Source organism: Emys orbicularis, chromosome 1, assembly GCF_028017835.1.
Source record: "Emys orbicularis isolate rEmyOrb1 chromosome 1, rEmyOrb1.hap1, whole genome shotgun sequence".
NCBI lineage: Eukaryota > Metazoa > Chordata > Testudines > Emydidae > Emys > Emys orbicularis.
In genome coordinates, this window is record NC_088683.1 from 11,386,349 (window position 1) to 11,412,172 (window position 25,824).

The window sequence follows — 25,824 nt, forward strand, 5'->3', positions numbered from 1 at the left end:
GAGTTTAGTGAATCAGTGCTGGAAAGGTGGGCATGGATAAAGTTGTTTTGAAGCTGATTGGAAGAGGCGTGTTTGCTTCTGGTTAAGAACTTTAGCAGGGCCCATAAAACAAGAGTATTTATGATTATGGCGTTGAACTCAATCAAATAGAGTCGACGATGTCTCAGGGTGATTTGTGGCAGGAATACTTCACCCTGACATATAATTTCCTTTTACAGCAGGTTTTTGAAGGCTAAGTCTGCCGGCTTGAAATATACCAAGCGAGATCCGGCTTTATAAAAGGAGTTGATGTTATTCTATTGGGTGGGGAGGAGACGGAAGATGAGGAAGCAGATCAGAGATTTAAATACTAAACTGTTTTGTCCAAGGAGTCATTTACAAAAGCCAAAGAGGTTTAAGAATCCCTTAGGAAGAAGGAGAGAGGTAGTTTATTCCACAGCTAGGTGTCCTGCATCTTCCTCTAAAGCATCTGGTACCGGCCAGTGTTGGAGACAGCATATGAGACTATCATTTGCATTACATTAGCACCTAGATGCCACAACTGAGATCGTGGCCCCTGTGCTAGACACAGAATAGGCGTAAAGATCTTACAATCTAAATGGACAAGACAGTCAAGGAGTAGGAAGGGAAACTGAGGCAAAGTGATTTGTCCTTGGGCACACAGCTGGTTAGTAGCAGAGCCCCTACCCACTAAAGTAATGCTGCCTCCTATAGGTGAAAATCTGCTCTGATCCAGAATGGCAGTTCTCACGTTGAGTCTTAAGGCTTGATGGTAAGCCAGGAGTAACCTACTTGAGTTGATGGGATAAAGAATTAAGGTTCCTTTTGTGCTGTATTGCTCTGTAAAATGAACACTATCTTGTTCTGGTCCTTGCAAGGATTTTAGCTTTGTATGGAAAAAAGAAAAGCAAAAAGCTAACCCAGATAACAAATCTTTATCTGCTGGGTTTCAAAGATACATAATCATTTAATTACCTTGAAGGAGGTTTTCATCTTTCCATGCTCATCCGGCTTGTGAGTGTGTATGTGTTTTTCTTCCTCCCCCAAACAAGCTTTTCATTAAAAGGATTTTCATCTGTCATCTAAAAGGGAAAAGAAGAAAAAACCCGCGCACCGAAGTGTTTTATGTCGAGTTGTACGTGCTAATGGCAGTAAAGCCCACATAAAAGAGCAACTGCTTCAAATATTAATTTGTCAAAAGCAAGAGAAAGCCCTGGAAGCCGCACGCTGGGGAACAGCTGCCGAGGAGCCGTGCACCCAGTCTCCAAGTGCTTGTGCCTGCCTCGCACTCAATGAGGAGCTGCGCCGGAGGCCTTTGCAGTGAAATGCGCTGATTTCTCTTTGTCCCCCTGCTTGTTCTGACTGAGTAAACATGGGGGGGGGGTGACTGTGCTTGTGAAAAAGGGGGGCCGAGAGTGACACTGGGAACCAGGTGCTGGTCAAAGATGTGCAGGCAGGTGCTGGTGAAACTTCTTCCCTCTCCCCCTCCTCCCAGCTCTGCCGATGCACCTCTGTCCTGTCCTGAATATCCCCAATGCTGAGGTGGCACGAGATGAACTTCCTGTAACCTCTTAGGCACGTTATTTTGTAGTGTAGTCGGGACTTCCTACCCAGGCCCGTGTAACTCAATTGCACCGGTCCTCCTCCTTCCCATAGTGCATTGCCCTATGCCTCACTGGTTTGTGTGAATGCCCTCTGGGCTCTCTATCCCCTCCTAAGGCACTACTACGGCAAAGGAACCCGGATTTTCCCAGAATGCATTGCTACAAACACAGATAGCCCGTCATGGTTGTGTTCTGGAAAAAGACTCCTGTGCAGAGACATCTGTGGTTGTCTGTTTTCTGATTAGTGTCAGGAACTGGTTGCACTCGTATTGTGGACAAGGCCTTGACGTGATACATGACCAGTCGTTACTGTGACAACAACTCAACTTCCAACCCGTGCCTGGTTTACCAGCTACTGTCCCTGTCCTGAGACGCAGCTGCTTCAGGTGTCACTGCCGAAAAATTCCATTTCTGCTCATTAATGGGGCTGTCATTCCACGGGGAATCCAGTGACAGCTATAGAGATGCCAATATCACTGCCTCTAATTCTTCCCCTCTTGTTGATTATCCACTCATTTATCCTGGCACCTGTCTATCATTAAGAAACAAGAGTGAGGTTTTGTTACTATAGCAACTTGCAGGCAACCTGCTGCGTTTGCATGAGCATGAAGAGAGGATTGTCAGAGGAGTGAAGGTGAAGGGATGAGAGCGGAGTTTGGGAGCCAGCTGCCAACAGCAGCTCAATTAAGACACAGTCAAGCAGGCATCTTGGAGCTTGGCCTCCACAGCGCCCCCAGCTGGACAGTGCAAGTGGAGAAAGGATCAGTGCTTTCATTCTAATTGGCTGAAGTCTTTGGAAACCCCCTAGAGTGCAGGATAGTTAAAGGCACAGTCCTACAGAGGACCATCCTTTCCGAGTATTTGAAAGGTGGAGGCTGGAGAAAGTCCAGAGTCACAGGTTTGAATCCAGATGTGGCTCTGGACTCCCTAGAGACTGAGGGAATTTCCAAAATGCGGGCTTGGTCCCCGCCCATCTCTACTGCAAACACCAAGAAAGGAGAGGACTTGGATCTTCAAGAGAGGGGTGTAACAGAGTAATGAGATGAGATTAAATAAGGAAAATGTAGACTGTCAAAAGACATTCCCTATCCATTAGATCTTAGATTGGTTAGTCTGCGAAGTAGACAAGGGTGTAGTGGAAACGACTGAAAAGCAGTGTGGTTTAGTGGTTAAGGTGCTGGATGGCATCTCAGGAGATGTGGTTTCTATTTCTGGCTGTGCCAATGACCAGCTCCCCTCTCTTTGCTCTGGGAAAGTGAGTTCCCCTCTCTTTGCTCTGGTTCCCTCACTCCCTTATCTGTTTAGATTGTAAGGTCTTTGGGGCCGGAACTGTCTCTTACGGTGTGTTTGTACAGCACCCAGCACAAAGGGGCTCTGATTTCAGATGTGGCTTCCAGGTACTATTGCAGTTCCAATAGTATTAATAAGCCCTGTCATTTGGAACATTTAGAACTGGGCTAGAGAATTGGTTTTAGGGAACAGTCTTGTACTGGCCGGGGATGAGATGGGGAAGAAGAGAGACTAGATGTGACCCAGCGCTGTGTGACTCCGTCTGGTTTTGTATTGCCTTCATGCCTGCTGTCCTGGTCATCTTCCAGCCAACGCACAGAAAACTGCATCTGCTTCTCATCGGCGTCTTATCGGGATTCCTTATTTCTGCAGTGTTTTATCTGCCGGAAATCGCTGCTGGCTCAGGGCTGCTCTGCGGCTGCTCTCTCTGCTGAGGTCTCCTGCCAAATTGCAATGGGAAATTGAGATTTGTTTCAAACGGGTTTGGTCTCCCAGTGCCCACCCCACCTCTTGCCATTCCACTCCCCTTCCCAGCCACCTAACGTGGCCTCTGCAGGTCTGCTCCTTGTTGGGGAATTTGTCTGGCCTCCATGGGTAGTGGCTAACCAAGGACCTACTGCTGGGATGTGCTTGAACAGCACTGAGAGGTGGTATGATAGAGGTGAAAGAAGCCTCTGGCACCATATACTAACCATAACCCTAACTCTTACCAGTTGGACTAGTTGCTGTAGTGGTTTGAGCTTATTTATCCCGTGGGACAAAATAATCACAGAATGCAGCAGGGCAACATTTTGCTCTTCCCACCGCTACGTTGCATTGGTGTGAGATGATGCTGTTTTGCCTCATGCACTGATACAGTGTCACAATACTGTGATGCCCAGAGCAATCGTGGGACTTTCTGACTATCTAGCTTGCTGTCTGCAACACAGGACGTCAGGAGTGTAGTATTATTTGGGAGCCGGTGGTTGCCACTAGTACAAGGAAGAAGGAAAAACCCCACCATTCAGAGCCTGCTTTGGGTGTTCACCTGCCTCTGAAGAATGTGGCTTTGTCTTTCCCCCATTTTAACTTCAGCTGCATTTGCTCCCTTGGGAGCTTTGAGCATCTGGGCCTGAGCCAAGGGGAAAAGCTCTCAGGAAGGGGCGATGTTAAGCCAACAGATAAAAGGTGACACTGCAATGTGTCTTCCACTCAGCCTGGGCTACTCCTTTCTCATAGTCCCAGGAGGCTGTGGCCAGACCCTCCCTTTGGCCACACATCTATTTGCTTTGGCTTGGGCTTTATCTCTTGCAGTCACCAATCTGTGGGAGAAGGAGGGTGGGAACAATCCCACTGTCACTCTCCTGACCTTCCAACTGCAGAGGCCAAAGGGTTTCAACTCCAGGTTTTTTCAAAATAAAAGCTGCAGAGCCTGATCCCACTCAAGTCAACGGGAAATTTGTCATTGAGCTCTGTTGGGCCAGGTGAGTATCTGAGCGGGACAGGGGTAGCCTCGGGGGAGGGGGAAGTCATGCAGCTATCACACCTTGGGTGCAAAAGGGAAGTGTCCCAAGAAGAATTCTGTCACAGGGTGGCTGGCCCTTTAAAGGGAGATGGGTCTCAGCCCCACCTGGGACACCGCCAGCTCTCCTCTCCAGGAGGGAAAAATGAAGCTCATGTGGTCAGTGGGTCATGGGACTGAATCAGGGGTGGCTAAGGGAGAGGCTTTGCGTGAAGCGGAACTTGAGCAAGAGGAAGGAAGAACAACTCTGCCAACCCACAGTTCCTAGAAGGAAGGCTGTGAACCCCTAATCTAGAGGGTGAGTTTGTGGGCCAGGCTGGCCAGGATTTAGTAATCCCAGGAGGAGGGCTGTGGGAACCCTGGGTGAAAAGGGGGCTCATTTTGCTGGACTAGGTTAAACAAACTAGACACCCCCCCCCCCCCCCCCCGCTCCCCGCAGAGAGTGGGAATGTTGTTTTCAAGATTTGTGCTGTGAGAATGATTTCTGCAAACCTCAGAGGGAAATCGAGGCAGGCCGTCTGCAGGGCTGGCCCACGCCATGCAGGGACGCTCTAGAGGTGGAGACCCTGTTACAAACTCCTGTTCACATATAGTCTCATTTTTGAGGGCTGTGTATGGGGTGCCCCGAAAAAAAGGCTCAGGTGCATTAAGCCATCCTGTCCCCGTGTGGTTTGGCCCTTCATTGAGCAGTCACACTCTCCTTTTATGCAGGGCTATCACACTGGATGGGCAATGGACTGTGCGCAAGATGCTCCAGAATGCTTTCTGCCCTTCCGTGCTGCAACTTCACTGCAACCGTGAGGCAGAAAGGAGCAGAGACTGCAAAAGGGCTGAAAACACTGCAGCAGGGGCCCTTGTGCCCAACTGGCATGACAGCTCCTTTCATCTCTGCTCCACTGTGGGGGACTGGAAATGAGATCTGGCTTCTGTTGCTAGCACCTCCATGGACTCACTGTGTGGCTCTGGGTTTTAACCACTCTGTGCCTCAGTTTCCCCATCTGTACAATGGGGATAATGATACTTACAATGTTACGGGACTATTCTGCAGGTTAATGATTTAATGTGTATAATGGGTTTTCAGATCCTCTGATAAAAATCTTTGCAGAAGTACTGAAGATGAGTATCCATGTTCACTGAAAGGAGTCCATGCTAGGAGGGATGCAGATTCATCAAAACTAGAGGTGGAAAGATGTACATTGTTAGGTCATCCAGTTTGTGCAGAGCTGTTCGCTGCTCCACATTTTCTACGACTTTGTCCAATCCATTTTTAAAATTCCCAAGCAAGGGGGTTTCACAGTTTAATCACTGTGAGCCCATGTCCACACAACATGTAGTGCAAGGGGACCTTTAGGTGCTACCATAATAGGAATGTTAAATATCAGTCCTGGGCAAAATAATGGAATGGCTAATTTGGGACTTGATTAATAAAGAATTAAAGGAGAGTGGTATAATTAATGCTGGTTAACATGGGTTTATGGAAAAGAGATCTTGTCAAACTAACTTCAGGGACAGCATGGTCCAGTGATTAGAGTGGAGGGCTTGGACTTGGGAGACCTGGGTGTAATTTCCTGTTCTGTTGCAAACTTCATTTGTGACCTTGGGCAAATCACCTAGGGTATGTCTACACTGCATTGTCAACCTGGGTCTGTGGACTTGGTGTTTCCAAGCCTGGACTTGAGCATCCACTCTGCATTGTAAACCCGGGCTTACAATTTCTAGACTCAGGTCTCACAGCCATGCCAACATGTCTGTATTGAAATACACAGACTTTCTCGCATGGATCTGTGGCTTGAGCTGCATCCATACCCAAAATGTCAGGGCTTGGACCCAAGTCATAGTGGGACTTGAGCTCTGGCCCATCCCCCTAGCAGAGGCCTGGGTTCTGAGTGCTTGCTGACCTGAGTCAGACTGATTTTTGTGTGGATGGGAGCAGGGCTTGGGCTGAAACCTGAGTCACTGTAGGCATACCCTTAAGGCTCTCTGTGCCTCTGTTCTCAACCTGTAAAATGGGGGTAATAGCACTGCCCTGCCTAACAGCGGTGTTGTGAGGATACCTGTACATATTGGGGTTCAGGAAGTGGGCGGGCCCGGGCCCGCCCACTGCTAGTGAGGATACCTGTAGCGGGGTGGTCACCTGCTCTGGCCTTAAAGGGCTTAAAACAGCCCAGGAGAGGGCTGTCACTGGGAGCAAGCAGTTCCCAGGCTGATTGGGGAAGCAGGCTCAGCTGTGGCCATGCCCCAATCAGGGCTCAGCTGGCCCTTATAAGAGGGCAGTGGGCCAGGAGCAGAGTCAGTCTCTCTCTGAGGGAGAAGGGCCTGGCTGCTGGGAAGCTAAACAGAGTACCTGAGGGGAGCAGGGCTGGGGAATAGGGCAAGGGGGCTGGGGAGCTCCCACCTGGAAAAGCTCCAGGCTGTGGCCTTGTCAAAGGCCAGAAAGGTGCAAGGGTCAGCCCAGGGTAGACAGAGGCAGCCTGTCAGGGCGCTTTGCGAACAGGGGCTGCTAACAGGGAGTTTCGCAAGGGAGTTTAGAAGGGGAGTGGGAAGGGAGTGGGAGTCCCTCGCCAGCCGTAACCCCATCCCCGTGACCCCCCCCTAAAACCTATAAACCAAACCACATTCCAAAACTCCCTTCTGTAAACCACCCTTTCACTAACTAGGATACAATGCAGGCAGAAGCCCAGCAGCAGAGTGGGGGCTATCCAGTTTATTGCACCGACTGTTGCATGTATGATTACCTGCCCTGTGGGCGGGTGGCGTATGTGTGCAGTCGGTGCAAGGAGCTCCTGGCCCTCAGAGACCATGTACGGACTTTGGAGGCCAGGGTGGCAGAACTGGAGGAGCTGAGAGAGGCAGAGAGGTATGTTGATGAGGCTTTCCGGGACACTGTAGAATTGTCCCACCTCCGCTTAGACAGCACCTGTGCTGTTAAGGAGGAAGAAGGGCCCAGGGAAGTAGAGCAGTCAGTGGGAGCAGAGGGAAACTTTCCCGTAGTTGGGACCCTCCTTCCAGATGGTTCTGGGGTTGCCTCTCACACTGAGGTTGCCTCTCCGGGGGAGGGAACTCCAGTTTCTAGGAAAAGGCAGGTGTTAGTAATGGGAGATTCGATTATTAGAAATGTAGATAGCTGGGTCTGTGATGACCGGGAGAACCGTATGGTGACTTGCCTGCCTGGTGCGAAGGTTGCGGATCTCTCGAGGCATCTAGATAGACTTATGTGTAGTGCTGGGGAGGAGCCGGTGGTCGTGGTACATGTAGGTACCAATGACATAGGGAAGGGTAGGAGAGATGTCCTGGAAGCCAAATTTAGGCTGCTAGGGAAGAGACTGAAATCCAGGACCTCTATGGTGGCATTTTCAGAAATGCTCCCAGTTCCACGCGCAGGGCCAGGTAGGCAGGCAGAGCTTCAGAGTCTCAATGCGTGGATGAGACGATGGTGTAGAGAGGAGGGGTTCATGTTCATTAGGAACTGGGGAAACTTCTAGGATGGGAGGAGCCTATACAGGAGAGATGGGCTCCACCTAAACCAAAGTGGAACCAGACTGCTGGCACTAAACATTAAAAAGGTTGTAGAGCAGTTTTTAAACTAGGAGATGGGGGAAAGCCGACTGCTGCAGAGGAGCGTGTGGATCGGACACAGACTTCTCTTAGGGGAGAGTCTGATGATAGAGAATCTCCAGGTTATAGTCAGGAGCAGAGGACTGAAAAGTATAATGTAAGGGCCGGATCAGATGATAAACAGTCACATAAAAAAGAATCTGGCACATCAGAAAAAGGCAGGCTAATAAACAGGGACAAGTTTTTAAAGTGCTTGTACACAAATGCCAGAAGTCTAAATAATAAGATGGGTGAACTAGAGTGCCTTGTGATAAAGGAGGATGTAGCTATAATAGGCATCACAGAAACCTGGTGGACTGTGAGCAATCAATGGGACACAATCATTCCGGGGTACAAAATATATCGGAAGGACAGAACAGGCCGTGCAGGGGGAGGAGTGGCACTATATGTTAAAGAAAGTGTAGATTCAAATGAAGTAAAAATCTTAAGCGAATCCACAGGTTCCATAGAGTCTCTATGGATAGAAATTTCATGCTCTAGTAAAAATATAACATTAGGGATCTATTATCGACCACCTGACCAGGACAGTAATAGTGATGATGAAATGCTAAGGGAAATTAGAGAGGCTATCAAAATTAAGAACCCAATAATAGTGGGGGATTTCAATTATCCCCATATTGACTGGGAACATTTCACTTCAGGACGAAATGCAGAGATAAAATTTCTCGATACTTTAAATGACTGCTTCATGGAGCAGCTGGTACGGGAACCCACAAGGGGAGAGGCGACTCTAGATTTAATCCTGAGTGGAGCGCAGGAGCTGGTCCAAGAGGTAACTATAGCGGGACCGCTTGGAAATAGTGACCATAATACAATAGCATTCAACATCCCTGTGGTGGGAAGAACACCTCAACTGCCCAACACTGTGGCCTTTAATTTCAAAAGGGGGAACTATACAAAAATGAGGGGGTTAGTTAGACAAAAGTTAAAAGGTACAGTGACTAAAGTGAAATCCCTGCAAGTTGCGTGGGCCCTTTTTAAAGACACCATAATAGAGGCTCAACTTCAATGTATACCCCAAATTAAGAAAAACAGTAAAAGAACTAAAAAAGAGCCACCGTGGCTTAACAACCATGTAAAAGAAGCAGTGAGAGATAAAAAGACTTCCTTTAAAAAGTGGAAGTCAAATCCTAGTGAGACAAATAGAAAGGAGCACAAACACTGCCAACTTAAGTGCAAGAGTGTAATAAGAAAAGCCAAAGAGGAGTTTGAAGAACGGCTAGCCAAAAACTCCAAAGGTAATAACAAAATGTTTTTTAAGTACATCAGAAGCAGGAAGCCTGCTAAACAACCAGTGGGGCCCCTTGACGATGAAAATACAAAAGGAGCGCTTAAAGATGATAAAGTCATTGCGGAGAAACTAAATGGATTCTTTGCTTCAGTCTTCACGGCTGAGGATGTTAGGGAGATTCCCAAACCTGAGCTGGCTTTTGTAGGTGACAAATCTGAGGAACTGTCACAGATTGAAGTATCACTAGAGGAGGTTTTGGAATTAATTGATAAACTCAACATTAACAAGTCACTGGGACCAGATGGCATTCACCCAAGAGTTCTGAAAGAACTCAAATGTGAAGTTGCGGAACTATTAACTAAGGTTTGTAACCTGTCCTTTAAATCGGCTTCGGTACCCAATGACTGGAAGTTAGCTAATGTAACGCCAATATTTAAAAAGGGCTCTAGGGGTGATCCCGGCAATTACAGACCGGTAAGTCTAACGTCGGTACCGGGCAAATTAGTTGAAACAATAGTAAAGAACAAAATTGTCAGACACATAGAAAAACATAAACTCTTGAGCAATAGTCAACATGGTTTCTGTAAAGGGAAATCGTGTCTTACTAATCTATTAGAGTTCTTTGAAGGGGTCAACAAACATGTGGACAAGGGGGATCCGGTGGACATAGTGTACTTAGATTTCCAGAAAGCCTTTGACAAGGTCCCTCACCAAAGGCTCTTACGTAAATTAAGCTGTCATGGGATAAAAGGGAAGGTCCTTTCATGGATTGAGAACTGGTTAAAGGACAGGGAACAAAGGGTAGGAATTAATGGTAAATTCTCAGAATGGAGAGGGGTAACTAGTGGTGTTCCCCAAGGGTCAGTCCTAGGACCAATCCTATTCAATTTATTCATAAATGATCTGGAGAAAGGGGTAAACAGTGAGGTGGCAAAGTTTGCAGATGATACTAAACTACTCAAGATAGTTAAGACCAAAGCAGATTGTGAAGAACTTCAAAAAGATCTCACAAAACTAAGTGATTGGGCAGCAAAATGGCAAATGAAATTTAATGTGGATAAATGTAAAGTAATGCACATTGGAAAAAATAACCCCAACTATACATACAACATGATGGGGGCTAATTTAGCTACAATAAGTCAGGAAAAAGATCTTGGCGTCATCGTGGATAGTTCTCTAAAGATGTCCACGCAGTGTGCAGAGGCGGTCAAAAAAGCAAACAGGATGTTAGGAATCATTAAAAAGGGGATAGAGAATAAGACTGAGAATATATTATTGCCCTTATATAAATCCATGGTACGCCCACATCTCGAATACTGTGTACAGATGTGGTCTCCTCACCTCAAAAAAGATATTCTAGCACTAGAAAAGGTTCAGAAAAGAGCAACTAAAATGATTAAGGGTTTAGAGAGGGTCCCATATGAGGAAAGATTAAAGAGGCTAGGACTCTTCAGTTTGGAAAAGAGAAGACTAAGGGGGGACATGATAGAGGTATATAAAATCATGAGTGATGTTGAGAAAGTGGACAAGGAAAAGTTATTTACTTATTCCCATAATACAAGAACTAGGGGTCACCAAATGAAATTAATAGGCAGCAGGTTTAAAACAAATAAAAGGAAGTTCTTCTTCACGCAGCGCACAGTCAACTTGTGGAACTCCTTACCTGAGGAGGTTGTGAAGGCTAGGACTATAACAATGTTTAAAAGGGGACTGGATAAATTCATGGTGGCTAAGTCCATAAATGGCTATTAGCCACGATGGGTAAGAATGGTGTCCCTAGCCTCTGTTCGTCAGAGGATGGAGATGGATGGCAGGAGAGAGATCACTTGATCATTGCCTGTTAGGTTCACTCCCTCTGGGGCACCTGGCATTGGCCACTGTCGGTAGACAGATACTGGGCTAGATGGACCTTTGGTCTGACCCAGTACGGCCTTTCTTATGTTCTTATGTTCTTATGTCATAGGCATGCACATCCCATTTCATTAGGGTGTGCACCCAGGGAGCCCCGCCCGTGCCCTAGTCCAGCCCCCATCCTCTCCCTCCTAATTCCCCCCTCAGAACCCCCAACCCCCCCTGCTCCTTGTCCCCTGACTACGCCCTCCTGGGACCCCTGCCCCTAACTGCCCCCCCAGGACTCCACCCTCTACCTAAGCCTCCTTGCTCCTTGTCCCCTGACTGCCCTCCTAGGACCCTGCCCCCTACCTGTCCCCTGACTGCCCCGACCCTTATCCACACCCCTGCCCCCAGACAGACCCCCGGGACTCCCATGCCTATCCAACTGCTCCTCACCCCCTGACAGGACCCCCAGAACTCCTGACCCATACAACCCCCCCGCTCCCTGCCTCCCTCAACCCCTCTCCACACCCCTGCCTCCTGACAGCCCCCCCAGAACTCCTGACTCATCCAACCCCCCCCCAGCTCCTTGTCCCCAGACCCCCCCATTAACTGCCCCCTCGGACCCTCCTTGCTCCCTGACCCCTATCCACTCCACGCCCCCTGAGCGACCCCGGGACTCCCATGCCCCATCCAATCCTCCCTGACTGCCCCCTCCAGAGACCCCCCACCCCTAACCACCCCCCCGGGATCCCACCCCCTATCCAACCCACCCTGTCCCCTGACTGCCCCCCACCCCTTATCCAACCCCCCTGGCCTCGGACCCCTTACCATGAGATTAGGCTCCTAGCCTCCCCGTGGAGCCAAACACTGCCCCGCAGGAGCCCCGGCCCTCAGAGCGCTGCACACGCAGCGACATGGCTCATGGGGAGGGGGGAGCGTGTCTGACTCCCCGTGGAGCCCCGGCCCCCAGAGCGCTGCGCGCAGCGGCATCGCTCCAGGGGAGCGGGGAGCATGTCTGCCTCACCACGGAGCCGAACGCTGCCCCGCGGGAGTGCGCAGCCCCAGCCCCCAGAGCGCTGCGCGCGCGGCAGCAAGGCTCCAGGGGAGCAGGGAAGGCGAGGAGGGGCTGGCGGCTTGCTGCATTCGGCCGGGCGCTCCGGCCCGGGAGCGCAGACCCCGCAGCTTGCTGCGCCGGGGAATGGAGCCATTTGCCCCCCCTGCATTAGGATGTGCCTGGGCACACCCGGCACACCCCGTGCGCACGCCTATGCAGCCTGTGATGATTGGCTTATACAGACTGCAGTCAGCCCCAGCGAAAGGGGGCTAGATGGTGACTGGCAGAAGCCATTGAGGCGAGGTGGGGATAGTGGGTGGGGGTTTCCCTGGGTGGGGAGACCCAGAGAGCGGGTGTACTGCCAGGGGGCAGCGCCTGAGGACGAGGGGCACCGGGTCTGGGAGGGACACGGGGGCCAGCGACAGCGAGGTACCAGCCTGCAGAGGGCACTCCGGGTCAAAAGAGCTAATTCCCAGGACGACAGACAGGAGGCGCCACAGGGGTGAGTCTCGCCCTCGTTACAATACCTATTAAAGACTGTGAGGGGCTTTGATGCTATGGGGCCATACAAGGACCTAAAATAGCTGGATTTCATTTTCTGATGAGAGTACAAGTTTGATTGATAATGGTAATAGAGTTGCTGTAATAGAGACTTAGACTTCTGTAAGGCATTTGACTTGGTGCTGCATGACATTTTGATTCAGAATGATATGAAATCAATACAGCACATATTAAATGGATTAAAAACTGTCTCACTGAAATGTTGCAAAATGTAGCTGGAAACGGGGAATCATCATAGAGTGGGCGTGTTTCTATTGGGATCCCGCTGGGCTTCGTTCTTGGCCCTACGCTATTTAATATTTTTATAAATGACCTGGAAGAAAACATGACATCATTAGTGTGAAAGTTTGCAGAGGACACAAAAATTGGGGGCATGGTAAATAATGAAGAGGGCAGGTTGCTGATACAGAGCGATTCGGATCACTCGGTGAGCTGGGCTCCAGCAAATACTACGTATTTCAGTAGGGCCAAATGTAAAGCCATACATCTAGGAACAAAGAATGTAAACTACACTTCCAGGGGGCTATCCTGGGAAGGAGTGAGTCTGAAAAAGACTTGGGGATTATGTTGGCTAATCAGCTGCACATGAGCTCCCAGTGCAACACTACGGCCAATAGGGCTAATGGGGTCCTTGGATAGATAAACAGAAGAATATTGAGTAAGAGTAGGGAGGTATTGTCTCTATATTAGCACTGGTGTGACCAGTTCTGGACTACTATGTCCAGTTCTGGTGTCCACACTTCAGGAAGGATGTTGAAAAATTGGAGAAGATTCAGAGAAGAACCACAAGAATGATGAAGAAAACATGCTGTGATGAAGCAGAGAAACTGCCAGCCAGCACAGCAGAGGTTAAAGAGAGCCTCTGGGCCCAGCTAGCCCCGCCCCATTATACCCACAGCCAATGCCAGGCCTGGAGGGGGAACAAAAGGAGAGAACCTGGCCCAGTTCGGGGCTAACTGGCGCAGAGGCAGGAGCTAGCTGCCTCCCTAGCTGAGGGGAAGAAGCATTAGCCAGCCAGCCAAGGCAGCCAACAGGGAGTGAACACTGTCTCCCCAGTCCAGGGAAACTGCGAAGGGGACCTAGGCGCTTCCAGACCTGAGCTAACTGAGTGAGCGAACCCCAGAGACATTGCGGGGCTCGTCCTCAACAACTTGTGGGTGCCCTACCCAAAGGAGCCTGGGACCATGGCAAGGCAGTGCTCAACACTGGACTAGAGGGGCCACACCGCAAACTGAACAGACTGGTAGGAAGTAGCCCAGGGCAGCAGATTTTGACTCCCTGCTGGGAGACACCCCCTCCCCCCCATTTAGGGGTTGACATACACAGGGCCCTGGGCTGGGACCCGGTGGAGAGGGAGGGCTGAGGTCCACCCACCCACCCCACCCCCAGCCTCAAAGACTGAGGTTCCTCAAGCAAAGCCCATTCTGCCCTATCCTCCTCCTCACTGCCTGGGCACCAGAGGTATCTCTGAGAGCACAGATGAGACAGTCTCATCACCTGGCCCCAACCCCGCTCACAGCAGTCTGGAGCTGCAATTGCAGGGAAAGTTCTGCTCAGCCCACTTGCCCTGGGCTGGAGCATGCTCCGTGGTGATGGAGTCACCAGACTTTTTAGCTGTGATGCTCTAACAAGTCTCTACGGTGCATGTTCACGAAACAGGCTCATGTTGAAGAATTTCCTGACTTGGAAAAAAAAAATTGAGAAAAAAGGTTTTTAAATGGTTGTAATGTTATATTTAGACATTTTCTGGTTTTCTGGTTCTAAACAGCTTTTCATTTTGAAAGTTAACCTAATGAGAGTGAAAAGGGGGTTTAAAAAAGAAGAAAAGGTCAAATTTGAAACAAAATGTTTTGAAACAAAATAGTTTGCCCAACATGGGGCCAAAAAAAAAAAGACTCTTTCAATTCACTAATATGTGGGAGATTTTGGTTTTTCATCACAATTCAAGATGGGGAGATGTTGAACTCTCAGATATTTGCCGGCTGGGAAGAAAGGTTTCCCAGACCTCTCTAATTCAGATTTACCCCTGCCAGCTCCTCCCAAAGCTTCGTCTTTGTGTCAACCCACTGTGGTTTACATTGCCTGCTGCCAGGGTGCCAGTGAAAGCCCAGTTGATTGGGGAGTTCAGACCGGACCCCAGCCTTTAGAAAGTGTTTCATCCCATCTTCTGTTGTGATTGTGACTGTGGCAGACACCAGCCCATTCAGGGGCTCTTATGTTTTTGATCAATAACAGACCCTATTAGTAGTATTTCAGTAGAATCTTGAAACCCCAATCAAGAATCAGAGCCCCATTGTGCTTGGCACATTTAGCCTCTATCCATCCCCGTCAGCCACCTTCGGGAGCCACGCAGTGACGTGAATCTTCCACACCAGATCAGCAGCAATGACAGAGCTCAGGGAGGTGGCTCCAGCTAGCTGCCTACGTTGTGCACCCACCTTTGGATTTGTGAGTGTCGCCCCAAATTTTAACATCTGAGTGAGGCACTTGTGTCTTATTGTTTCTTGCTTTAGATCAATACCGGGAACGCTGCAGAGATGCTGGCAGCAGCCCTGGAATTCAGTGTGTGCAGCCACTTCCTACACTCTGTCCTGCAGCCTTTTACTCTTCCCATGCAAAATCCCCGGGCCCCGCAGGGGCCCCTACGAGAGTTTTTTCAGGGCCCCTGGAGCGGGGTCCTTCACTCGCTCCGGGGGCCCCTGAAAACTCTCATGGGGTCCGGGCCCCTGGAGCTTCTTCCGCTCCTGGTCTTCAGTGGCAATTCGGCGGCGGGGGGTCCTTCCGCTCCGGGACCGCCGCCGAAGTGTCCTGAAGACCCGCGGCGGGGGGTCCTTCCGCCCCAGGACCCGCCGCCGAAGTGCCCTGAAGACCCACGGCGGGGAGTCCTTCCGCCCCAGGACCTGCCGCCAAAGCGCCGGGTCTTCTGTGGCAATTTGGTGGCGGGGGTCCCCCCGCTGCCGAAGAACCCAGGCCCCCTGAATCCTCTGGGCGGCCCTGTTCAAGCCTTGGGCTTGGCTCTATAAACAGCCAGATCCAATCCTCCTGCACTGGGGGGGTCTCCTTGTGGAATCAGCAGGGCTGCTCCTGTTCCTGTTGAAGTCAATGGCAAAGCTGCCGTTGTATTCAGTAGTGAAGGGTATGGTCCTGGCCTCCCTATTCCTGTTGCTGTGGTCCATGAATAAATACCCAATATAAGGAAATGGACTGATCAGGTCTGAATCCTTCAGTGATCGAATCAGTTCAGCCAGTGTTCGGAAACGTGCAGAAAATGGGGGTGGATAAAGCCCTGTAGTGGCTTCTTGGAAGGGTGGAAGAGAGCCTCATGCCGCCTGGTGCTGTGTCACCCATCCCATCAACTAAGACCTTCAGAAGTCTCGTTAGGAGTGGGGAGCAGGGATAAGAGTCATCTGGGGCTGAGAGTTTTGTAGTAGCCAAAGAAAGGATAAGATAGCTCAGTGGTTTGAGCATTGGCTTGCTAAACCTAGGGTTGTGAGTTCAATCCTTGAAGGGGCTATTTACGGATGTGGGACAAAAATTGGTCCTGTTAGTGAAAGCAGGGGATTGGACTCAATGACCTTTCAAGATCCCTTCCAGCTCTATGAGAGAGGTATATCTCCATATATTTTGGGGGGCAGGGATAGCTCAGTGGCTTGAGCTTTGGCCTGCTAAACCCAGGGTTGTGAGTTCAATCCTTGAGGGGGCCACTTAGGGATCTGGGCAAAATCAGTACTTGGTCCTGCTAGTGAAGGCAGGGGGCTGGACTTGATGACCTTTCAAGGTCCCTTTCAGCTCTAGGAGATAGGATATCTCCATTAATTTTAATTTACTGTATCCTCAGCTAATAAAAATCTTGCATCTTGGTTGTAGCCCAGGATGCTAGTATATCAGGAAGCAGCCTCAAGCTTGTATCTGTAGCAAAGGGGCTAAATCATAAGTCCCTTTGACAGCTCAGCTCTGTGGATGCTTTCGGAGTTGTAGCAGCCTGCTTTAGAGACAGAAATAAAGTGGTACTACTGCTGTGTCTGTTAGCACGGCCACATGCATCATCAAGAGAACAGCCAAGTGTTCCAGTTATGGGAGCTGCACCTCGCAATGTGCAGAGAGATGTGCACCTCCATTGCCCCGTGACCTCTGTACACATCTAGTGCACTCAGCTGGGTTGGGAGAGACACAGTTTGACTCTCAGATCCTTGGGGGAGTTTGCAGATCTGGGTGCTTGTAACCAAAGTCACTGTGTAGGGTAACCAGATGTCCCAATATTCAGGGCTTTTGTCTTATATTCGTCCCTATTACCCCCTACCCCATGTCCCAATTTGAGCAGGGGGTTGGACTAGATGACCTCCTGAGGTCCCTTCCAACTCTGATATTCTATGATTCTATCTCTCTGGGATTGGACAGCATAGAGAGAACACCTGCATAACATAATGTGAATAGCATCAGTGTGATCTTATGATCTTGCCACGGGAGACCCTCAGAGTGTTACAGGGGGTGAATGTTGCCATGGAGAGTTGCTCATCCCCAGCTCTGTCCCCCAAAAGCCACATCGTCAGAAGAATGAAGAGTTGGCATGAAGGGGCTTCGTGGAATCAGAAACGGTGGGGAGAGGGATTCCCTTGACCAGAAGAGCATGTTATCCACTCTCTTCATCCCCCTCCTTAGCCCTAGGTTTCTCTCAATACTGCAGCCAGCTGGCACTTTGTCAAAGTGTGTGTGAGCACGTGGGGGTGTCTCCAATGGCAATGGCCTCACACGGTGGGCCAGTCTCTTCTCCTTCCTGATTGTGTCAGATGGAGTGCTCCCTTCATCCTCACCCTAGGGCCTGGCGCACTGGCTCTTCCCCCTGCTCCTCCCTGGGGGACATGTGGTGCTCACAGCACAATGTTCCCAGCCCCTCCCATCCTGGACAACAAAGACGCAAGCTCAGGATTGTACGTTGGCCCTCAGTCTGGCTGCATACTCTGCCTCTCCGCGTATTGGCCAGCTGTATATTAGAGTTGGTGCTGCCAGACTGAAGACCCTCTCTTTGAATTACACAGAGGGATGAATCTATCCCAAGTCAGCAGAGACCTCAAGGTACCATCCAAAGGCTGTAGGTGACCTGTGTGAAATGAGGTGGGCTTAATGTAATTCCTGGTGCAGGGGGGCCCACATCACTGCAACCACCATCATATATCCTCACACCTCTCTGGCTGTCACAATACAAAGGCCAAACAATGGACTATGAAGCCTGAATTTATTTTCTGTCTTTCCACCCCAGTTTTGTAGCGCCTAGTGTGGTAGTCCTTCCAGGTCACAATTGACACATAGTGCTAGAACACAGTAGACAAAGCCGGCACTGGACAAGTACTTGTTCTGTGGCTAGAGGACTAGTCTCCAGGGCTGTCAGGCAGGCACCTTTCCCGAGCACTAAAACTATCCGGTCGTGGCGAGGGCAGAAAGGGGCTGGGTAAGGGAGGTGTTAAGAGGCACCGCAAGGTCTTACGTGACAACATCCAGGGCATTACGAAGCCTGCGATCCGCCGCTTGGCTCGCCGCGGCGGCATGAAGCACATCTCGGGGCTGATCTATGAAGAGACCCGTGGGGTGCTGAAGGTTTTCCTGGAGAACGTGATCCGCGATGCGGTGACCTACGCCAAGCGGAAGACGGTGATGGCGATGGATGTGGTGTACGCCCTGAAACGCCAGGGGCGCACCCTGTACGGCTTCGGGGACTGAGTTGGCTTTTAACGTAAAACTAAACTCACATTCAATGTTTAAGGACACAGACCTGGTCTTTGTAATGGAATCCCTGACAGACCCTTAACTAAGATAGAGTTGCTGGTCGCCACAGTTATGCAAGTCCTCAATTATTCTGTTATTATCTCTGCAGATGTTTACACTTTCCATAAATCCCACTGCCTTCTCCTCATCAGCTGCCTTTAAGGTTATGGGCATTTTCTTTATATATTATTACTTTTGCTCTCCCTCAGTCACTCTAATGGCATTATAAACTTCGGAAATACAGATAAAATATACGGTGCATTAAACAATTCTTTGGCCACTTGAGCTTTTCGTAGCCAGTTTGATTGCTGCCAGTGCCGATGTAAATTTGGAGGATGTATATCCAGAAATTTATGAAGCCTGGAATCCTGCTGGCAAAGCATTGACCTGATTCCACTTTATAACCTAATAACGTTCCCCGATACCCTTCCTGTAAATTTTAAATTTAATTTTACAGCAATAAGAATTAGTGGTGTAATAATGTAAACATAGTGTGCACTGTAAATCAACAATGTCCACCTGCCCCGTGTACAGAGATGACTTATTGCTTCACCCAAGTGCACTGGTTTATTCCACTGGGATTTTTTTGAGAGAGTGGCTGTGTTTTTTTAAAGGAGTCTAAAGGTGCCAGATTGCCAGCCCTACAGACTGAAGCCTTGTGTTTTCCCATGCTGTACCTGTATTGTGGGTCAATACAAGGAAAACTTCCCCTGCTCTGCCTTCCCACTATCTCAGTCCTGACCTGGAGGGATGAGCTTTAAGGGTGAGAGGGGCAGGGCCGGATTAATCTTTTGTGGGTCCCAGTGCCCAGACCATGGCCCCACTCCCTGCTCCGCCCACACTGAGGCCATGTCCCTGCTTGGGCTCTTCTCCCCAAGGCTCCGCCCTTACTCTGCCTGAGGCCCCGCTCCCGCTCAGCCTCTTCCTCCCGACGCTCCCACCACCACTCGCATGAGGGGGCAGAGAGGAGCAACGGGGGAGGGGGCAGAAAGGGGCGAGTGAGGCCTTGGGGGAAGAGGCCGAGCAGGGGCAGGGCCTTGGGGTGGAGCAGGGGGCAGGGCCCCTTCTGCTTGTGGACCCGGCACCACAGCACCATTGGTGCTGTTGTAACCCCAGTACTGGAGAGGGGAGATCAGTGAATGGCCCATCCAGCTGTTGGCATCTCCTTCTCCCTCTCTCTCTCTCTTTCTCTGGGTGAAATCCTAGCTCCATTGAAATCAATGGCAAAAATCCCTCTCTATCCAGCTATCCTGTGCCCATCACCATAGCATCTCCGTGCTGTAGTTGTTCTGTGAGTAAAAGACATCTATTTTCAGGACTGTCAATCCAGCCCTTTCCACTGGCACAGCATTCGTTAACCATGTTCTGCACAGTATAGTTTTGAAGACATGGTCCCTGCCCCTAAGAGCTTACAGTCACAGGGTGGCCCTCTGACACTTACTATCTCATTTCAGCAGTGACATGAGGTGGGAGGGCAGGGATAGGCATCATCAATGAATATGTGCAGTCATCCAGCCAAAGCTAATATACAGCCTGTTGGAGCCGAGATTTATTTTTTCCAAGTGTATGCGCTAGATAAATGTCTTTGTCTCATTTCTCCTGGGCATTGGGTCTTGTGGGGTTTGAATGAAGAGGGTCTGGTGATGGTGGCCAGAGGTATCAGTCCAGCAGGGGGATTCCAGTTATAGGAGATGGAGTGAACAAAGCATAAAGATGGCTGTGGGAGGAGTGGACAAACAGGGCATTGAGGATGGCGGCCCTGGCAGAGCGGATGGGTAGGAATGATGAGGGACCAGGTCAACTCAGTCAGGAGGGGCAAGGCTATGCATGGCCTTCACTGTGAAGAAAAGAAATCTGAATGTGACATACTGGAGAAGAAGGAGCTGGTGGATAGAGCCAAAAGGCAGGGTGTTGTGGTCAGTTGGATAGCCAAGGCAGTTGCTCTTAGTGGCTGTGTCTTGTATGGAGTTGAAGCCAGAAAGGAAGAGGTTTTGGTAATCCAAATGGGGGATAAAGATCTAGCTCTGTCTGTCTTGTCATTTGCCGGACTCTCTCCAATGCACATATCACTGGTAAATGGGTACCAGTGCCTGCTGAGTCTCCCAGTGAGGGTGTCAAGCCAATTAGTACCAACACTGATGCTGATCCTCGTAATCCACGTGATGTTTGTATTAGCCTGTTTCTCACCCTTTGGTGCTGGGCTTTAAATGGCACCTCTGCTTGAATCTCACTGCAGAAGAGCTGTGCAATGAGGGGAGAAGAGCAGAGAGATAATGGAGGGGAGATGTGGAGCTTTCATCACCTGAATGCTTTGTGTGAGACTAGATGGTAGAGGTGAAGGTATGTGGTTTTGCCTCTCCGAAACCGGGAACCCAGGGACACAGCGAGGACATTGAGAGATGCATGTATGTGGCCAACCTCATGGATGCGGTACCTTTTCCCATTTAAAATACCTGGAATTTAAAATAGTTAAACAAATTTCTCCCCTTTAGTGTCCAGAAAATGGAACAATTTGGCCATGACACTTAAAACCAAGGTTCTGATCATATGTGGCCATCAAAGATCCCCAGATGCTTTTCATAAGAGGAAGGGGGTCAACCCAAATCCCGGCCAGATCCTCGCTCTGGTGGAACAGCGTTCTGGTGAGGTGTCAAAACTTCATTAATGTGTATAGATGCAACGATGCAGAAGAAAGTCACTCATCTGCTCTCTGTTAAGCCACATCCATCATAGTCTGCACAAAATTGGAGGTCTCTCTCCACCTCTCAGCAAAGTTTGAACAGAAGCTCCTGCAGAGGAGTCATTCTTATACTATAGTGGTGAGGCCCATATTAGAAGATAGATAGAAGTCTCATATTGCCAAGACTTATGGACCAGTGGGATCCAGTGGATATAATGTACTTGGACTTTCAGAAAGACTTTGACAATGTCCTTCACCAAAGGTTCTTAAGCAAACTAAGCAGTCATGGGACAAGAAGGAAGGTCCTCTCATGGATCAGTAACTGGTTAAAAGATAGGAAACAAAGGGAAGGAATAAACAATCCGTTTTCAGAATGGAGAGAGGTACATAGTGGGACCTGTGCTGTTCAACATATTCATAAATGATCTGGAAAAGGGGGTGAACAGTGAGGTGGCAAAGTTTGTGGACGATACAAAATTACTCAAGATAGTTAAGTCCAAGCTGACTGTGAAGATCTACAAAGGGATCTCACTGAACTGGGTGGCTGGGTGACAAAATGGCAGATGAAATTCAATATTGATAAATGCAAAGTAATGCATGTTGGAAAAAAATAATCCCAACTATACATATAAAATTAGGGGCAAATTAGCTGTTACCACTCAAGAAAGAGCTTGTGGAGAGTTCTCTGAAAACATCTGCTCAATGTGCAGTGGCAGTCAAAAATGCTAACAGAATGTTAGGAACCATTAGGAAAAGGATAGACAATAAAACAGAAAATATCATAATGCCACTGTATAAATCCATGGCATGCCCACATCTTGAATACTGATTGCAGTGCTGGTTGCCCCATCTCCAAAAAATATATTAGAATTGGAAAAGGTGCAGATAAGAGCAACAAAAATGATTAGGAGCATGAAATGGAGCAGCTTCCGTATGAGGAGAGATTAAAAAGGCTGGGACTGTTCAGTTTAGAAAAGAGATGACTATGGGGGGGATATGACAGAGGTCTATAAAATCATGAAAGGTGTGAAGAAAGTGAATAGGGAAGTGTTATTTATCCCTTCACATAACACACAAACTGCGAATCATCTGATGAAATTAATTAATAGGCAGCAGGTTTAAAACAAACTTAAGGAAGTACTTCTTCACACAACGCACAGTCAACCTGTGGAACTTGTTGTCAGGAGATATGAAGGCCAAAAGTATAACAGGGATCAAAAAAGAATTAGAGACGTTCCAGGAGGATCTGTCCATCAATGGCTATTAGCCAAGATGGTCAGAAATGCAACCCCATGCTGTGGGTGTCCCTAAACCTCTGACTGCCAGAAGCTGGGACTGGACGTTAGGGGATGGATCACTTGAAATTGCCGTTCTGTTCATTCCCTCTGAAGCATCTGGCACTGGCCACTGTCGGAAGACAGGATACTGGGCTGGAGGGACTATTGGTCTGACCCAATATGGCTGTTCTTATATAAGACTTTGTTATTTTTGAAGCTATAGAGCATAGTACAAGGATTTATAAATAGTAAAAACTAAACAACCATTGACAAAATGAGGAGTCTATTTCATGCTATAGCATCCTTGGTTGTTTTATTCTCTGTTCACTGACCTGCTAACTGGCAAAATTCAGCCATTTGCAGTGGGAGTCTGTGCCAACAGGGCGAATTACGAGTTTTGAGTGTGTGCTTATTAGCTTAATATAAAGAGTTACACGAAATTATAGAATTAAACTACACAAGTTAAATAAATTAACAAGGATCTACTCTGTAATGCGAGCCTTGTATAAATGAAATTAGTTGTTTTGTTCCCTTGGAATCTGATCCAACTCCCATTGGAGACAGTGGAAAGACTCCCATTAATTACTAATCAGCGGTCATGGGATCAGGCCCTTACATGCTTCAGTTGTTCAGGGTGGGTCTGTTATGGTTTCCGTACACACAGGGCAAGAGGTGCTTTTCCAGCCTAGGTGACATGTATTTCAGATTAAGGAAAACAACAAAGGAAGAACAAATGTTGTGTCCATGACCGTGTGCGTCTCACTCTCTTGAATCCCCCTGCCGCTAGCAGGCAGACTTCTTACCTTTAAAGGTACAGTCCTGAGCAAACACCCATAGCTAATTACTGCAGAGTATCTTGGGATCAGGGTTATTTAGCTAGTTCCTCCTGACACTTCGTACAAAGTAAGTGTTGGAGGCAGATTCGAACCCGGGGCCAGGACTGAGCGCCCTGGCTTTGTACTGTACATCATCCAAAGAAATTGCCTTTTTAAATTTCAATTAGAAAGAACATTAGGTCAATCAGATAAAGCCACATTGTGAGAATTTCCTCTTTATGGCGCTCGCCTCTCCAATTATCTATAATGAACTTCCTAACAGAGCCGCAAACCTTTTTATATGCAAACGAGTCCTTTATTGGGGCTGCCGCAACCACCGCTTGTTAATGAACTCGAAACAAGTGTTATCAGAAAGGTTACGGTGCTCATGGGGAGCGGTTGGCGGCGGCGGCGGGAGGGTGGGGACAGGGATAAAGGGAAACAAGAAAATTCAGTCTTTGGGGCTTGGAGTGACTCCCAGGTAATATCTTCCCCCCTCAGCCTCCCACCTGGTTCTTAGGCCTTTATATTTGATGTATGTCAAGAGAATGCCCCGCCCCAGTGGCAGATAGGGTTTGCCCACCTTTCTGCCCCAAGGTTTTGCTGTGTAAATGTGTCCCCACTTGTGGCCCTGTACCTGGAGGCAGAAGCCGTCACTTGGGTGGGTTTCTGGGTGGTGCAGGAGTGGGGGGTGAGTTTGGGATGTGTTCTATGGGAAGCTTCGCCACAGGTGACCCTGGCTGGAGTGCCGAGCCCCTACTGAGGCAGGGAGAAAACCGGGGCTTTCAGTCGCCTTTGGAAGCAGGCACCCTGTGCAATGAAAGCCAAGCAGCATGGCTAGCAATCAAATTGGAAGTGATGCAGCGCGCACCCGGTGCGTGGCTCCCTTACAGAGTTTAAACTTGGACACCGTGTTCACTGATGCGATCGCTGAGTGGGCACCTGCTTTCGAGCAAACCTGGGGCCTGCTGAGGTAATTTGCATTGAGACCATGAGAACTGTACAAGGCCGAATGATTCTCACCAGAAACATGGTGGCCCTCATGGATTCTGGTGGCATTTCCGTTTGAGATTTTGGATTTGTAACTGTAGTGAACCCCAAACAAACAGGTATCTTCATCCCTGAGTCTCTGCAAAATTGAGCCATGACTGGGGCCCACTCACTCTGGGAGCCTCCCCGTTTCCATTCCACCTGCCCCCACAACCATCTGCCTTTCTGTTGATCTCTATAACATTGGGCTGGCCTCTGCCTCACTCCCATTGAGTAGCAGTTTAACCCTTGGGCCAGGCCTGAGGTGAGGTGCTACCTGCTTTGGAGGCTCCGGTGAGGGTGGCGTGGAGCCGTAATACTGAGAAAATCCTCCTCCAGTTGGCACAGGCAACAGTATAGCCCCTTAGTGCTGCCAGATTGGCCTTTTGTTCAAGGCTGGGCTGGATGCATTCCTGTCAGGGATGGCTAGGGGAAGTTGTCCCAGCCCTGCCATGGTGCTAGGTCCATTCAAGCCTGTATGGAACTCAGCCTTGGCAAAGCCTCGTTGAAGGCAGAGTGGCTGTTCCCGCATCGAGAATCCATTACTCTTAGCAGTGCCATTGCTTTCCCTGAATGGATTCACCCCTGTATCCCTGGGGGCAACTCCGCAAAGGTGGAAGGGGGCTTGTCTGGGGGGAGAGCAGGTTCTGCCGGGGGCAGGCAACTTCTGAACCAGGCTGTGGCTTAGTAGGAGCTCCTCTGAGGGAGGCCGCTCCCCTGGTGGTCACGTCCAGCCTCTCCTCAGCTGTGCTGGCTATCTGGGGAGTCCCTGGCAGACACACATCACTTCATCTCTTGGCAGCAGCTTTTCTGAGGCTCTTAGTAACATAGCGTAGATGTAGGTGCATACAGGTGGCAATGTCAGGACAGATCAATGGACTATCCGGTCCAGTGTCCCCACTCAGACAATGGCCAACTGCCGATGCTTCAGGGGCAGGGGTGAACCCCCCCACACCTTAATGCATCTAACTTATCCCATGTGGTGGGTGTGGCTGGGATATCTTCCTGACCCCAGTAGAGAATCCGCTCATACTGCAGTGTGACCATTGATGTCCCTCATCGTTCTATTCCTAGCTGATATAGGTGCCGATGTTACATGTCGAATCCATTTCTCCATCTTCCTTAGATATTTGCCTCTGTAAGATACTCCCGGCACCTCAGGAACAAATTCCCAGACTCTCTCAAGCCATAAATCCCACTGTCATGCCTTCCAGTTTCCTCCCCACTCCTACATCAGTCATTCTAAACCTCCCCCTCCCGCGCCCCTACATGCCACCTACACAATAGCCTGGGGACATACATGGTTCACCTGCATTTGCCCGTATAGATTATAAAGATTGTATTCTCGGGTGCTTTTTGTGTGAACAAGCAAGACAAAGTGAAACAGATTTCACGGTGTGTTTGATGTAGCAGACTCTGCCCTATGGTGCTCTGACCCTGGCAGAGGGCAGGCGGTGTGAAGGATTGGGGGCAGTGCAGTGAGAGATCCCTGATGATAATCTCTCAGGCCTTGTCTGCATACAGAAGTTGTTAACTAAAAGTGTGACGTTAAACAGCTGTAGGTAACTGGT

At 49.2% G+C, this 25,824-nt stretch overlaps 2 protein-coding genes across 9 annotated transcripts in view; both read left to right on the forward strand.

The window, feature by feature from the left end:
- Nucleotides 1–25,824, forward strand: part of PLXNA4 (plexin A4) — a 612,559-nt gene that overhangs the window by 453,501 nt on the left and 133,234 nt on the right. The gene's annotated exons all lie outside the window — the stretch shown is intronic.
- Nucleotides 16,263–18,407, forward strand: LOC135889900 (histone H4-like). Its single transcript, XM_065417477.1, has 2 exons — nt 16,263–16,299; nt 18,079–18,407. The coding sequence occupies exons 1-2, from the start codon at nt 16,263–16,265 to the stop codon at nt 18,405–18,407; spliced, it is 366 nt and encodes a 121-aa protein (XP_065273549.1).